The sequence below is a fragment of the Salmo salar genome, chromosome ssa20, assembly GCF_905237065.1.
Source record: "Salmo salar chromosome ssa20, Ssal_v3.1, whole genome shotgun sequence".
NCBI classification, from domain to species: Eukaryota; Metazoa; Chordata; class Actinopteri; order Salmoniformes; family Salmonidae; genus Salmo; species Salmo salar.
In genome coordinates, this window is record NC_059461.1 from 52,442,904 (window position 1) to 52,457,010 (window position 14,107).

The 14,107-nt window shown below is 45.3% G+C and overlaps 2 protein-coding genes across 3 annotated transcripts; one reads left to right on the top strand and one right to left on the bottom strand.

Moving 5' to 3' along the window:
• Positions 1-21: 21 nt before the first annotated feature.
• LOC106580777 (gem-associated protein 4) lies at positions 22-6,142 on the bottom strand. Of its 2 annotated transcripts, none has more exons than XM_014162182.2 (3): positions 6,020-6,142; positions 5,833-5,923; positions 22-3,349 (listed from the first exon to the last, which is right to left on the bottom strand). In XM_014162182.2, the coding sequence occupies exons 2-3, from the start codon at positions 5,843-5,845 to the stop codon at positions 96-98; spliced, it is 3,267 nt and encodes a 1,088-aa protein (XP_014017657.1). In that variant the 5' UTR covers positions 5,846-5,923; positions 6,020-6,142; the 3' UTR covers positions 22-95. The 2 variants fall into 2 exon arrangements, with proteins under 2 accessions (XP_014017657.1, XP_014017656.1); XM_014162181.2 differs by having other exon boundaries at positions 5,833-5,946.
• A 37-nt stretch (positions 6,143-6,179) lies between these two features.
• Positions 6,180-13,888, top strand: LOC106580779 (tapasin-related protein). The gene is made up of 8 exons (XM_014162185.2): positions 6,180-6,485; positions 6,671-6,856; positions 6,970-7,248; positions 8,316-8,645; positions 8,922-9,257; positions 11,584-11,682; positions 11,835-11,851; positions 12,545-13,888. The coding sequence occupies exons 1-8, from the start codon at positions 6,440-6,442 to the stop codon at positions 12,557-12,559; spliced, it is 1,308 nt and encodes a 435-aa protein (XP_014017660.1). The 5' UTR covers positions 6,180-6,439; the 3' UTR covers positions 12,560-13,888.
• The last annotated feature ends 219 nt before the right edge of the window (positions 13,889-14,107 follow it).

The following is a 14,107-nucleotide window of genomic DNA, read 5'->3' on the forward strand; positions in this document are numbered from 1 at the left end:
AAAATAATTGTATTTTCAACACACAGTCAGAACACATTTTTATTTGAGGCTGGGAACAATAAACTCTCATTCAAGTGCTGTCTGAAAAAAGTACATCAACCTGAAGATGACAGCTGAGCAATTTTCTGATGCAACACGGCCTTCATCTCGGCGCTCTCCAGGTTGTCTGTGATGGTGGTGAAGAAGTGGCGAGTGTTCTCGGTCTCCAGGTGGGAGCTGCTGCTGGGGTGTGCGGCCAGCACTGCCTCGTAGTGGGTCAGGATCTCCAGGGCACACAGGAACAGAGACTCGCACTGCCCGCCGGGCATCATCACCTGAACGTGCTGAACATGGCAGAAGAGCTGGCTCAGTACAAACAGCACCTCCTGGCTGGCGGTGGTGGTAGCTAACCTCTCTTCCTTTGGGTCTTTGGGTGAGGTGTTGGAGGAAGACGGCGACAGCTTTCCCCTCAGGGAGTCTATGAGCTCCCTTGTGGCGCTGGCGTACAGCCGCCCCACGTGGGCCCAGCCCTGGCAGGGCAGCCAGTCCTTGCAGCTGGAGCCGCAGAGCAGCTGGAGGACACGCAGCAGTAGCACGGACAGACGCAGCTCGCAGGAGAAGGCCCGCAGGTCCAGCAGGGGGAGAAAGTCCACATACTCCAGAGAGTAAGGCACGTGGAGCCGGCCTGAGCGGAGCAGCTCTCGCATGGCTCTCAGCAGCCTGCCCCACTCGGCGACGGTGCACCAGGGTAGGGTCTGTGTCACGGCCACCAGCAGGCCTTTGCTGAACATGTTGACGTCGTCGGGCCGGTGCTGGTCCAGAGCCAGAGAGGTCAGCATGGTGTCCTGAACCTCGTCAGAGAGAGCGCAGCACTCCATCCACGCCAGCAGTCCTGTGCCCTGCCCATACTGGGCCAACTTTAGGCCAGACCACTCCTGCTCCGGCAGCTCGCACACAGCCAACAATGAGGACGGCACCTCGTTTTTGAAGTGATCTCCCCACACTACCTTCAGATGGAAGCGAACAGTCCAGTCCAGGGCCTCCACTTTATTGTAGAGCCAGAAGAGGGCTCTGGACCAGGTGTTGGGGGCTGAGGCCACCTCCCGTCCCACCACCTTGCCCAGTGCAGTGAGCACAGTGACAAGCATCTCCTTGGACTCCATGGATAAGTGACGGGGTGCGCCCTCTACAGGAAGCTCCCAGCACCTGCAGCCCTCGTTCAGAATCTGGCAGAGGACGTAGAGGAGGGGGAACGGGGAGCAGTTCATGACCCAGTGTGGAGATGGATCCTGGGATTCCAGAGAAAAGGCAGAGTGGAGCAAACGCAGGCACAGCTCCAGGCTGCAGGTGCTATAGCCAGAGGAGGGGGAGAGGTGAGGCAGGACGAAGGCACACACAACCTCTTCAGGGTGCAGGAAACTCTGGCCCCTCTCTGAGCTCTCCGAAATGCTCGGCTGCATAAGTGCAACCAGGAAGTGCAGGAACTGGTCCTCCTCCTTAGCCGAGGACAGTTTAGTCATGGCAGTATCTTGAAGACAACTGCACAGTAAGCTCCCCGCAGAGCTGCCTGTCCCCTCTGTGCAACCGGGGTCACCGCCCCTCAGCCCTGAGAGCTGCTGGAGTATCTTGGAGAGGAGGCTGTGGGCCCCATGGTTCACCACCGCCAGATGGCAGCACCGACGCAGGGTGGCCTCGGGGTTCTGAAAGGCCACACGGGCTATGGCGGCCACGGCCAAGCTGAGGTTGTTCTGCACCGCTCCCCCCTGGATGATGCAGTTTAACGTCATGTTGAGCTCCTCACTAAAGCCCTCCGTCACAGCCAGGGGCAGAGAGCCCTGGAGACCCCTCTTGGAGCAGGTTAACATTTCCGCTAATGTTGTGTTTTTCTCAGGTAAGGGGAGCTCTGCGAAAATGTTCACAATAATGTCCTTCAGCTTTCTGCAGTGCTCTACTTCACTATCCATTTGGCACTTTGCAATGAGAGTGGAGACTAATTTCATGACAATATCCTTTCGCTGGAATGCGTTTTTGTTTTTCTCCAGACAGCTGATCCACTCCTCCATGCTCAGGGACCAGCTCAGTTCAGTGGCAAATAGCATAGTGAAATCTTGGAAGCCCTCCAAGCGGTGGTTAATGATGGCTACGGCAATGTGGGCCATTTCCCCAGCGTTGCTCTCTGTGTCGGGGAAGGACAGTGAGACTAACAAGCCTCTCAAAGTGCTATGCACATTGTTCAGTGTCTGCTGCTCACCCTCATCCATGGTCTCAGACATGGACCGTTCCTCTAGGGACTCAAGCACTCTGGCCAGACTGTTCTTCAAACGGCGTGTCAAGTCACTGGGGTCCCCGCTGTCGGTCATCTCCAGCAGCCCTCTCTTCTCCCAGGTCTGAGTGAGCTGTGAGACGGTCTGCAGGGCTTGCATTAGTGTCATTCCACAGGGTTTAAACTGAGAGGGTGTGTGGGCTGCCTTCAGGTCACATTGGGCCTCGCTTATCACCTGGACCAGGTCAAACTTCTCTATCCCAGCATGCCTCTTTCTGACAGTCACTGCACTGGTCAGGCTCTGAAGTTGCACCTCAGCTGGGAGGATGATAGCTTGGTCTATCAGATGTGAGGTGTACAGGGAGTCGAGGCAGTTGGATAGGGCACGGTAGCAAAGGTCAGAGGTGCTCAGATGCCCTTTCATCTCCTCCAGAGCATGAAAAAGAATGGACAGCACATCAGTGGTGGACGATGGTGATGTTGGGGTGTCTGGGTCTGACTTGAACCTCTTGGCAGCCTGAGGTGAAAGGCCGGTGGTGTAGGTGAGGCTGGTCCACCGGTTAGTAAAGACCTTATCTAGGTCATCCTCCTCTTGCCTTCCCCCCCTGCCCTTCCACAGCTCCCACCACACCTCCAGCAGGACACGGACATCCTCCTCAGTGCTGTTTCGGGTAACGTGTTGAACTAGCTTCTCTAGCTCTGCACTCAGGTGGGCCGATGGGAGGCAAAGCAGCAGCTGGGCGTAGATCTGAGAGAAGCCTGTCAACTTGACCAGCTCAAACATCACTGTTCGGTTAATGTCAGGTAGGCTGTTCTGCAGAGAGAAGAATGGATTCTCCCTCCAGCCGATTTCCATGTCCTCTTCGCTCTCCCTCCCCAGTAATTTGCTCCATAAGATGCAGATGATTTTCTTCTTCCAGCGGACACTGCTCAGACGGCTACCTCGCTCCTGCCCACAGATTTCTCTGACAGCCTGTAGAATTGGGTGGCCAACCTTACTCCAGTCCTCCTTCTGTAGGGCACTGAGTGACGCTGGCTGGCACAGCCTGTTGGCCAACAGAAAGCCTCCCTGGAGAACGGCAGTCTTCTCACAGCTCAGCCAGGAATCTGAAAGCACAAGCAGAACAGTGAGAACGAATGAACACACGAGTAGACTAGAGAGTAGTTAGTTCAGTACAGAAACCAGAGCCAAGGGAAAATCCATTTGAATTTAAACACTTTGACAGCATCCCTTTTGTTTAAAAAAAATTGCATACTTGTAACCTAATGCCAAAACATTCCAGAGATAAAGGAGCTCAACGTTTACCCATTTTTCATACCCCACTATACCATGTGACATCCATGTCTTCAGCACCGGAAAATATAAATGATATCAAACTCAACCGTTTAAAAGCTTACAAAGACGGTTGCAAGCTTCAGTTGAGACATGTTCTTGGATACAGGGTGGGTGTAATATCAATCATAGAAATAGAATGGACCTATTCTTCAGACCATTGAAATTTAGCTGGTACGCCATTGAAATTTGACCTTCAACTTACCACCACAAAGATGTACGCTGATCTGCACAGATTCAAATGTCAACTGAAAGGTGCCACACCTATAATGTCTCCCCCATGTGGAAGCTAGGTGAATTGCAACGGCACTAGGCTGCATTGAAAACAAAATCTCCCCCTCCACCGCATCCCATTTCCCCATAACATGGAAGAGACTTGCGCTTGAGCCTTTTACTTTAGGTTTTGGTCCACCAGTTTCAAACAGATGTAGAAACAATATTTTTCTATTTGAGATTTCAGTGATTTCGATGGTACAATGATTCCCTACACTATTCAGTGCTTGTTTTTTGTAATTGAGCGACAGTGTAGAACTTTAGCAACCAAGAAATGACAGAGCGAATTCTACATTGGCCACTTGACTCGATTTCCACTAGATAACACAGCCACAAAGTCAAAACAGCTTTCCCATTTTGACATTGGATGCTTCTCAGGCAGGAGAAATCAATAGGCGAATATCACAGCCAATCACAACACTGGAAGGTAAGTAATACTGTGAAACACACCATCATTCCACTATTACTGCAGATATTATGGACATTTTCTGAAATTACAACGCAATTTAAAAAAAATAATTGTGGCACCTTTAAATGGTCACATCTATACTATTATCTATGATGATTAACAGTAATTTAAAACAGATATTCCCATTCAAGTCAACATTCCATCTTTGTGGTACCATTTGAAAGTTGACATTTTAACTTATTAGTACATTTATCAGCCAAAACATGCCACCCACCCTGTATTCAAGAGCATGTTGTGTCTCTACCTATGGCAGTCAAAAGAACTTCAGATGATGTAAAATAGGGTCGAAGGTACAACATACAGTACCAGTCAAAAGTTGACAACTACTCATTCAAGGGTTTCTTTACTTTGACTATTTTCTACATTGTAGAATAATAGTGAAGACATCAAAACTATGAAATAACACATGGAATCATGTAGTAACCAAAAAAGTGTTAAACAAATCAATATAGTTTATATTTGAGGTTCTTCAGAGTAGCCACCCTTTGCCTTGCTGACAGCTCTGCACACACTTGGCACTCTCAACCAGCTTCATGAGGCAGTTACCTGGAATACATTTCAATTAACAGGTGTGCCTTGTTAAGTTCATTTGTGGAATTTCTTTCCTTCTTAATGCATTTGAGCCAATCAGTTGTTGTGACAAGGTTGAGTTGGTATACAGAAGCTAGCCCTATTTGGTAAAAGACCAAGTCCATAATATGGCAAGAACAGCTCAAATAAGCAAAGAGAAATGACAGTACATCATTACTTTAAGACATGAAAGTCGGTCAATCCAGAACATATCAAGAAAGTTTCTTTAAGTGCAGTTGCACCCGGGCTTGAACCTGATCTAACGTCTCTGGAGAGACCTGAAAATAGCTGTGCAGCGATGCTCCCCATCCAACCTGACAGAGCGTAAGAGGACTGCAGAGAAGACTGGGAGAAACTCCCCAAATACAGGTCTGCCAAGCTTGTAGCGTCATACCCAAGAAGACTCAAGGCTGTAATCGCTGCCAAAGGTGCTTCAACAAAGTACTGAGTAAAGTGTCTGAATACTTACGTGAATGTGATATTTCAGTTTCTTATTTGTAATACATTTGCAAACATTTTGATAAGGCTATTTTTGCTTTGTCATTATGGGGTATTGTGTATAGATAAGAGATAAGAGAATTTTATAAGGCTGTAACAATTTTTGTTAAGTCAACGGTCTTAATACTTTCCAAGTACACTGTATGTCTCATGGTATAGTTGGGTATGCAAAATCGGTCAACTTTGAGCACATTTATCTATAATGTTTAGCCATTCGGGTCCAAAAAGTCACAAATATGTATGAAAGGTTTAGTTCAAATCAAAAGGTGTCCTGTCAAAGTGATTCAAGTGGTTTTACCCCAACACATCGATACATTTCACTACACGTACTACTGACAGAAAATAATGTATATTCAGTGTCAGCTCGCTAGTTATGCAAATGAATACAGCTAACATGTTTATAGCTATAAACAAAGCACATGCATTCAACTGAAATCTCATAGCAACCTTGAGTCATCATTGTGTTCGGGTGAGGCGCAGTTCAGTCTTCAATGTGCGTCTGTTCATCCACGCTGCACCCAACAGCACGCCAAGCCAACTACAACGAAGAGCACGTGCACACTTTTCTTCAATTAATTATACTGATTTACAATAAAATGAGACAAGTACGTGAATCATTTAAATATATACTTACTTTCCAATGCGATATTACAAGAAGCCAATAAAATAAACGTGTTGAACTTCTTCGATCATTCAAAACAACTCGTCGTACGTCCGCGTCACGTGGTCGGGATGTGTTTTCATTGAAGAGCGACGAAATGTATTTTCATGACTTTACAGCGCCGCTCATGGTATGGATGTATAGGGGGGGGGGGGGGTTATGTTTAGTTGCAGTTTTTTAAAAATGTCTTTCTCATTCACATATTATCTGATGATATTAGTTTACTATTACAAGCCATTGTAAAAATCTAACGTTAACTTGTCTTACAGACAACTGCACGAGCAGATTCCATTTTTTTTCTTCACTTGCGTAATATTTCCGAAATGAAAGTGAAAGTTCTTGGAGTCGAATGGCGCAGCGAAAGACATCTCCCGAAGACAGTTTTGTAACATTATGAGTTTAAACGTCAACATTGTTATCTGTTTATTTCTCTGTGCGGGTAGGCTACCTTATGAATTATTTTTGCGAGTATTTCTCTTTCCCTAGACGGTTTCTCGCATGCTGTGCTCATTCAGAGTTCTAATGAATGGACTATTTGTTAGCCTATAATTATCATTGATTTGTAAAGGCGAAGTAACATTTTAAACTCATTGTGATTATTCTACTTATTCATCTATTTGACAGAGGTGCCAGGAATCCAGTCTTTAGAACAGGTGCCTTGGCTGCCCTGTATGCTGGTGGATGAACGTGTAAAGTTCAATGATGAGGGACATGCTGAAACCCAGTACCAACACAGAAACGCTGGGCTGCAGTTTGGCCATCCAGGGGACAGTGCATTGAACCCTAATGCCATCACCTTCCTTGTTACAGGTGAATGAGAGAAACAGCGAAACAAATGTCAGCGTTGGTTATGTTTTCTACGCTGATGGTTCATGTTTGGTGTTTTAACACTGAGAGGTGCTCTTCAAACCGTGTGTGTTCAGGCTCTAAGGTGGACATGAGGAAGTACATTGAAGGAGCAGTAGTGGAGCACCAGCTGCAGTGTGAGATCCGCAGGTACAGCACAGAGGGTATCCAGGTGCGTTGGCCAGGTTTAGGAGCCCAGGATCACGACATCTGGTTCACCTGCACCTTACGGCACACCGACGGCCTTTTCGTCATCACCAGCTTCCTCAGACATACCCCTGCCACGCCCACACCTGGCCAGGCAGACTACCGCAACTGGGCGGCCATCGCAGACAGAGAGATGCTAACCACCTCAAGTAATTCAAACTTTGGATTCCGTCTATTTGTTATGCAGTAGATCTCATGTCAAACTCATTCCACGGAGGGTCTGCGGGTTTTCTCTAAACACTTTTTTTTAACCTTTTATTTAACTGGTCAGTTAAGAATAAATTCTTAATTACAATGATGGCCAAACCCTAGCTGAGCCAATTGTGCGCCTCCCTATGGGACTCCCAATCACGGCCAGTTCTGATAAAGCCTGGAATCGAACCAGGGTCTGTAGTGACGCCTCTAGCACAGAGATGTGCTAGACTGCTGTGCCACTTGGGAGCCCAAAACTTGATTGATGAATTAAGGCCACTCATTAGCAAGGAACTCCCCTCACCTAGATGTCTAGGCCTTAATTTAAAGCATGAACCAAAAACCCACAGACATTCGGCCCTCTGTGGAATGGGTTTGACACCCCTGCAGTAGATGTAGACTGTACTCTGGTCCAGTGCTTCCCATTCCTGGTCATGGGAACCCCAAGGGGTGCACATTTGAGTTTTGAGCCTAGCCCTAACACCTGATTCTAATCAAATGCTTGATAAATTGATTAGTTGAATCAACTGTGTTAGTGCTAGGGCAAAAACAAAATGTACACCCCTTGGTGTCCCCTGAACCAGGATTGGGAAGCACTGCTCTAGTCTGTAGCGTATGTCAGTGGAGGCTGCTTAGAGGAGGACGGCTCATAATAATGGCTGGAACGGAGCTAATGGAATGGCATCAAACACATGAAACCATGTGTTTGATGTATTTGATATCATTCCACCTTTTCTGCTCCACCAACCTCCTGGGGTCAGTGTTTCCTTTTATACCCTTGTTTATTTACTTTAGGGAGTTGTTGTCTTGAGTTATGATCTATGTGTGAGTTATATTTTCATGTAAATTGTAAAATACTCCTCTCTCCTGAAAGTCACATTCTGTGCAGTATGTCTATGTCACACACACAACAGAACAAGTCCCTAGCTATAACCTCCCTTTTTTCCCCCAAATTCCTCCCCTCCCTCCTCTGCCCCCCTTCCTGCCCTGCCCTGCCTTGGCTGTGACCTGTGTCTGTGTGTAGCTGTGATGCTAGTCTTCACCCGCACTCCCTCTGTGTGGGTGGGCCTAATGAAGCAATCGAGCCTGCACTGTCAGTTTGACGTGGACCACAAGGCAGCCGACCTGACAGTGGAATGGCGTTTGCAGCGACGCAGCGAACGCACCACGCTCTTCAGCCACTCCAGCCGCTCGGGCCAGAGGGAGGGGGGCGGGGTGGAGCTTAAGGGCATCGGTAGGGGCGATGCATCCCTAACGCTCCCCCTCACCAAGCAGAGCAGCGAGGGGACGTATGTCTGCCTTGTCTCGGTGCCTCCGCTGTTTGGCAGCCATGAAATCGCTCTGCACATCATGGGTAAGGTGGAGGGGTTAGGGGTCACGACACATGAGGCAGACACATTTAATTGTTGACACTTTGCTCACTCATTTGCGCGATCATTGAAAATTGAAAGGATAAACAAATGACTTATCACTACCTGATATGGTATACATATGTATGAATATGTACATATCTATGACATGATAACCATAACAACCAATTAAAGGTGTCATAGACTGCCATTTTGATCTCCCGGTATATACCGCCAACATCCTCATTGTAATGCCAGTCATTTCTGACATCGTCCCTCAGAGCCTCCTCGCGTGTCCCTGAACGTAGACTCTGTCATCTCCTTGGTGGACACGGAGAGGCAGAAGATGGTGTGTGAGGCAGTGGGCTACTACCCCCTGGACGTGGAGATGGAGTGGTTCAGGGAGCCCAGTGGTGGAGGTGGAGGCCTCCTACCAGAGAAGCTGGACACTGTCCTGTACTCCAGCCACCGCCACCACCAGGACGGGACCTACTCTCTGTCGGCCTTCTTCCTGCTCCACGCTTCCCTGCACGACTCGGGCTCCAAGTACTTCTGCAGGGTGTCTCACAGCTCCCTGCGCATGCCCATCCGCAAGAGCTTCACCCTCATCGTCACAGGTTAGGTGGTTTAGGAACTTCTCATGAAGTCTTCAAGTAAAGGTAGTTTTCTCAGGCACAGTTGAGTACCTTACAACCCAATCTGATTATGTACGGTGATAGAGTATGTGTTCATACACATTTCTGCAGATTTACAGAAGCATATTTTATATATACAGTTGAAGTCGGAAGTTTACATACACTCAGGTTGGAGTCATTAAAACTCGTTTTTTAACCACTCCACAAATTTCTTGTTAACAAATTATAGTTTTGGCAAGTCGGTTAGGACATCTACTTTGTGCATGACACAAGTAATTTTCCAACAATTGTTTACAGACAGATTATTTCACTTATAATTCACTGTATCACAATTCCAGTGGGTCAGAAGTTTACATACACTAAGTTGACTGTGCCTTTAAACAGCTTGGAAAATTCCAGAAAATGATATCATGGCTTTAGAAGCTTCTGATAGGCTAATTGACATCATTTGAGTGAATTGGAGGTGTACCTGTGGATATATTTCAAGGCCTACCTTCAAACTCAGTGCCTCTTTGCTTGACATCATGGGAAGATCAAAAGAAAACAGCCAAGACCTCAGAAAAAATTGTAGATCTCCGCAAGTCTGGTTCATCCTTGGGAGCAATTTCCAAACGCCTGAAGGTACCACATTCATCTGTACAAACAATAGTACGCAAGTATAAACACCATGGGACCACGCAGCTGTCATACCGCTCAGGAAGGAGACGCATTCTGTCTCCTAGAGATGAACGTACTTTGGTGCAAAAAGTGCAAATCAATCCCAGAACAACAGCAAAGGACCTTATGAAGATGCTGGAGGAAACATTTACAAAGGTATCTATATCCTCAGTAATACGAGTCCTATATTGATATAACCAGAAAGGCCGCTCAGCAAAGAAGAAGCCACTGCTCCAAAACCGCCATAAAAAAGCCAGACTACGGTTTGCTACTGCACATGGGGACAAATACCGTACTTCTTGGAGAAATGTCCTCTGGTCTGATGAAACAAAAATGGCCATGAAGACCATTGTTATGTTTGGAGGAAAAAGGGGGAAGCTTGCAAGCCAAAGAACACCATCCCAACCGTGAAGCAAGGGGGTGACAGCATCATGTTGTGGGGGTGCTTTTCTGCAGGAGGGACTGGTGCACTTCACAAAATAGATGTCATCATGAGGTAGGAAAATTATGTGGATATATTGACGCAACATCTCAAGACATCAGTCAGGATGTTAAAGCTCGGTCGCAAATGGGTCTTCCAAATGGACAATGACCCCAAGCATACTTCCAAAGTTGTGGCAAAATGGCTTAAGGACAACAAAGTCAAGGTATTGGAGTGGCCAACACAAAGCCCAGACCTCAATCCTATATAAAATTTGTGGGCAGAACTGAAAAAGCGTGTGCGAGCAAGGAGGCCTACAAACCTGACTCAGTTACACCAGCTCTGTCAGGAGGAATGGGCCAAAATTCACCCTACTTATTGTGGGAAGCCTGTGGAAGGCTACCTGAAACGTTTGACCCAAGTTAAACAATTTAAAGGCAATGCTACCGAATACTAATTGAGTGTATGTAAACTTCTGACCCACTGGGAATGTGATGAAAGAAATAAAAGCAGAAATAAATCATTCTCTTTACTATTATTCTGACATTTCACTTTCTTAAAGTGGTGAGCCTAACTGACCTAAGATGGAATTTTTACTAGGATTAAATGTCAGGAATTGTGAAACTAAGTTTAAATGTATTTGGCGAAGGTGTATGTAAACTTCCCACTTCAACTATACACAGTTGTGTCAAGTTGCCTGGATGTCCTTTGGGTGGTCGACCATTCTTGATACATACGGGAAACTGTTGAGCATGAAAAACCTAGCACCATTGCAGGTGTTCACACAAACTGGTGTGCCTGGCATCTACTAACATACCACGTTCAAAGGCACTTTAAATATATTGTCTTGCCCATTCACCCTCTGATTGGCACACATACATAATCCATGTCTCAAGGCTTAAAAATCCTTCTTTAACCCATCTCACCCCCTTCATCTACACGGATTGAAGTGGGTTTAACAAGTGACATCAATAAGGGATCGTAGCTTTGACCTGGATTCACCTGGTCAGTGTATGTCAAGCAGGTGTTCTTAAGGTTTTGTGTACTCTATGAATATAGTCTTCAGAGGATATTGATCCAAAACACATACCATACTGTATGCAGCACCAATTCATGGCCACTTGATGGCAGCCCCAATACATGCAGTATGTACTGTAGTATGCTTTGAGAGGAGAGCATACCACAAAAACTGCATTGACTGATACAACTTTGGATGTTGTGTTTTATCAGAGGTTGACAGTTGGAACTTCCTGTGGTTGTTCTTTGGCTGTGGATTCATCCTTGTCATGGTGGCCACTTTGTGTGTGATGCTACCCCGCCTGAGCTCAGGTGAGCATCTCTAGTTCACCACAGACTCTGTCCTTTACCTTTTAGTCATTGCCAGGTTGAGTTTGTTAATGAGTTCACCCAATTGAGATATTGCTAATTGTTGTTTGCTTGCTAGGACAACCTTTTGAACTTTTACTGTTTTTCTTTCACAGCAAGAAAAGCAAACAAGGTGGGTACATCTTCATACATAACGCGGGTGTGTGCGTTTTCAAGTGTTATTAGTCGTATATACGGGATACACATGGTATACATCATCAAAAGAAATGCTGACTTTCAGATTTCGTCTCGACAATGCAACAACCATAAGAAATAATAAAAGATAAGAATATGAACATAAAGTAAATGGCAGTAGAATACAATAAACATTTTAGCATAAGTATAATACAGGAAGGCAAAATATATAGTCCAATATTTACATGTGTATTGGAGAAGGGGGGAGAAGTGTTTAAACTGAGCAGTATAGTAAGAGTTTGGTAGCAGCAGTTGTGATGTGTGTGTGTAGAATGAATGTAGGGTTGTCACGATACCAGCATTGCGATACTCCGAGGTATCGTGGCAAGGAAACAAAACGTGAAGCAGACTAAATTTCCTGATGGAAAACAGTCCTAATGTTGGAAATAAGCAGCCTTATGTTGTCACCCAGAATCACATGTTTCTTTAACAAGCTATAGCACACAATATTTTACATAAAGTAGTCTGCTTTGTGTTTTCCTTTTTGCCATGGAGAATCAGGTATTGTAGTATCGCGATACTGGTATCGTGACAACCCAACATGACTGTATACGTGTGTGAGAGAGAGAGAGAGAGAGAGAGAGAAAGACTTCCCTGCTCATTGTGTTTGTACTGTGTCTCTCCTGTTCAGAGAAAGCCCTACTGAAAGAACATGCCAGAGTGGTTAGAGCTGATCTCCATGGATACAGGCATGCCATTCCTACCCTCCTTCTCTTCATCTCAGTACTTCTCGATCAGGGGGTTTGTTTCGGGAATGTGGGTATAGTGTGTGTCCATCAAGTCATTTGATATAGGGTAATGTTTCTCCCATTATAAAAGTACAGAAGATATAGAAAGATTGATCATGTGTTTTTCATTATTTGAGAACGAGGGACTATCCCACAAGGTCATAGCACTGCTCTATGATAATACCACTAGTTTAATTTTGCTATAAAAAATACTTGACATGGAATAATGATTGTCTTTAAAAAAAATGCATGATCATGTTTGATATGAAAATATGCACTAAGAAATGTATTTGTATGAAGTTGTTGTTTTCATTTGAATTTAATAGTTGCTGCTGTTTTGACTGTTTTTGCTCTAGAGATTTCTACTAAGTTAGCGGAGCAGAGAGAGTGCGATGTCAAATCCAATCAAGCTTTATTTATACAGCACATTTCCGACATGGAATGCAACGCAACGTGCTTCACAGGAAGAAAACAAATAAAAACAATGAAAATAAAAACTGAAATATTTACGACACAAGAGAATAAAAACAAGAGGATAAAAACAAAAAGAATAACAATGAAAACTGAAACACTATAAAGCACCCTAAGGAAAAGCTATGCTAAAAAGGTGTGTTTTAAGATCTCTTAAATATGTCCACAGTTTTGGCCCCCCTTGGGTTCTCTGGCAGGCTATTCCAGAGGCCGGGGGCATATTAACTGAAGGCTGCCTCTCCATGCCTCTTGGTCCTAGGCTTTGGGATAGTTAAAAGGCCAGTGCCAGAGGACCTGAGGGATCTACTGGGTACATAACTTAAAAGTATGTCTGACATGAATTGGAGTGCACAATCGTGGATTGATTTAAAAACCAATAGAAGAATCTTAACATTAATTCCACAGCTCACAGGCAGCCAGTGCAGAGACCTTATGACCTGTGTAATATGTGCTCTCCCTCTGGTCTTGGTCAGTACCCGTGCTGCAGCATTCTGTATGTTTAGCTGTTGACCAATGGCTTTCTTGGGCAGACCAGACCAGCCAGGAGAACATTACAGTAGTCAAGCTTGCTTGTAATAAAAGCATGGATGAATCTTTATGTATTAGCCTGCGAGAGAAACGGCCACACCTTGGCAATGTTCCTCAGGTAGTAAAAAGCTATTTTGGTCACATTCCTAATGTGTGATTCGAAATTGAGTTCAGAATCTAAAATGAAGCCTAGGTTTTTTACCTGATGTTTTATCTTTATTGCCTGTGAATTAAAATGTGTGGCCTGATTCTTTCTGTGTGCTTTGGCTCCAACAATAAGTACCTCGGTCATGATTTAGCTGGAGGTTAGCTGAAGTTGTGAGCTGTCCAAGTCTTTAAATCACTAATACAGTCTAATAATATATCCTTGGAGCTAAAATCCTTTGGTGCCACAGAAATGTAAAGTTGTGTATCGTTTGTGTAGCAGTGAAATGAAATGCTGTGCTTTCTGATAACGCTGCCAAGAG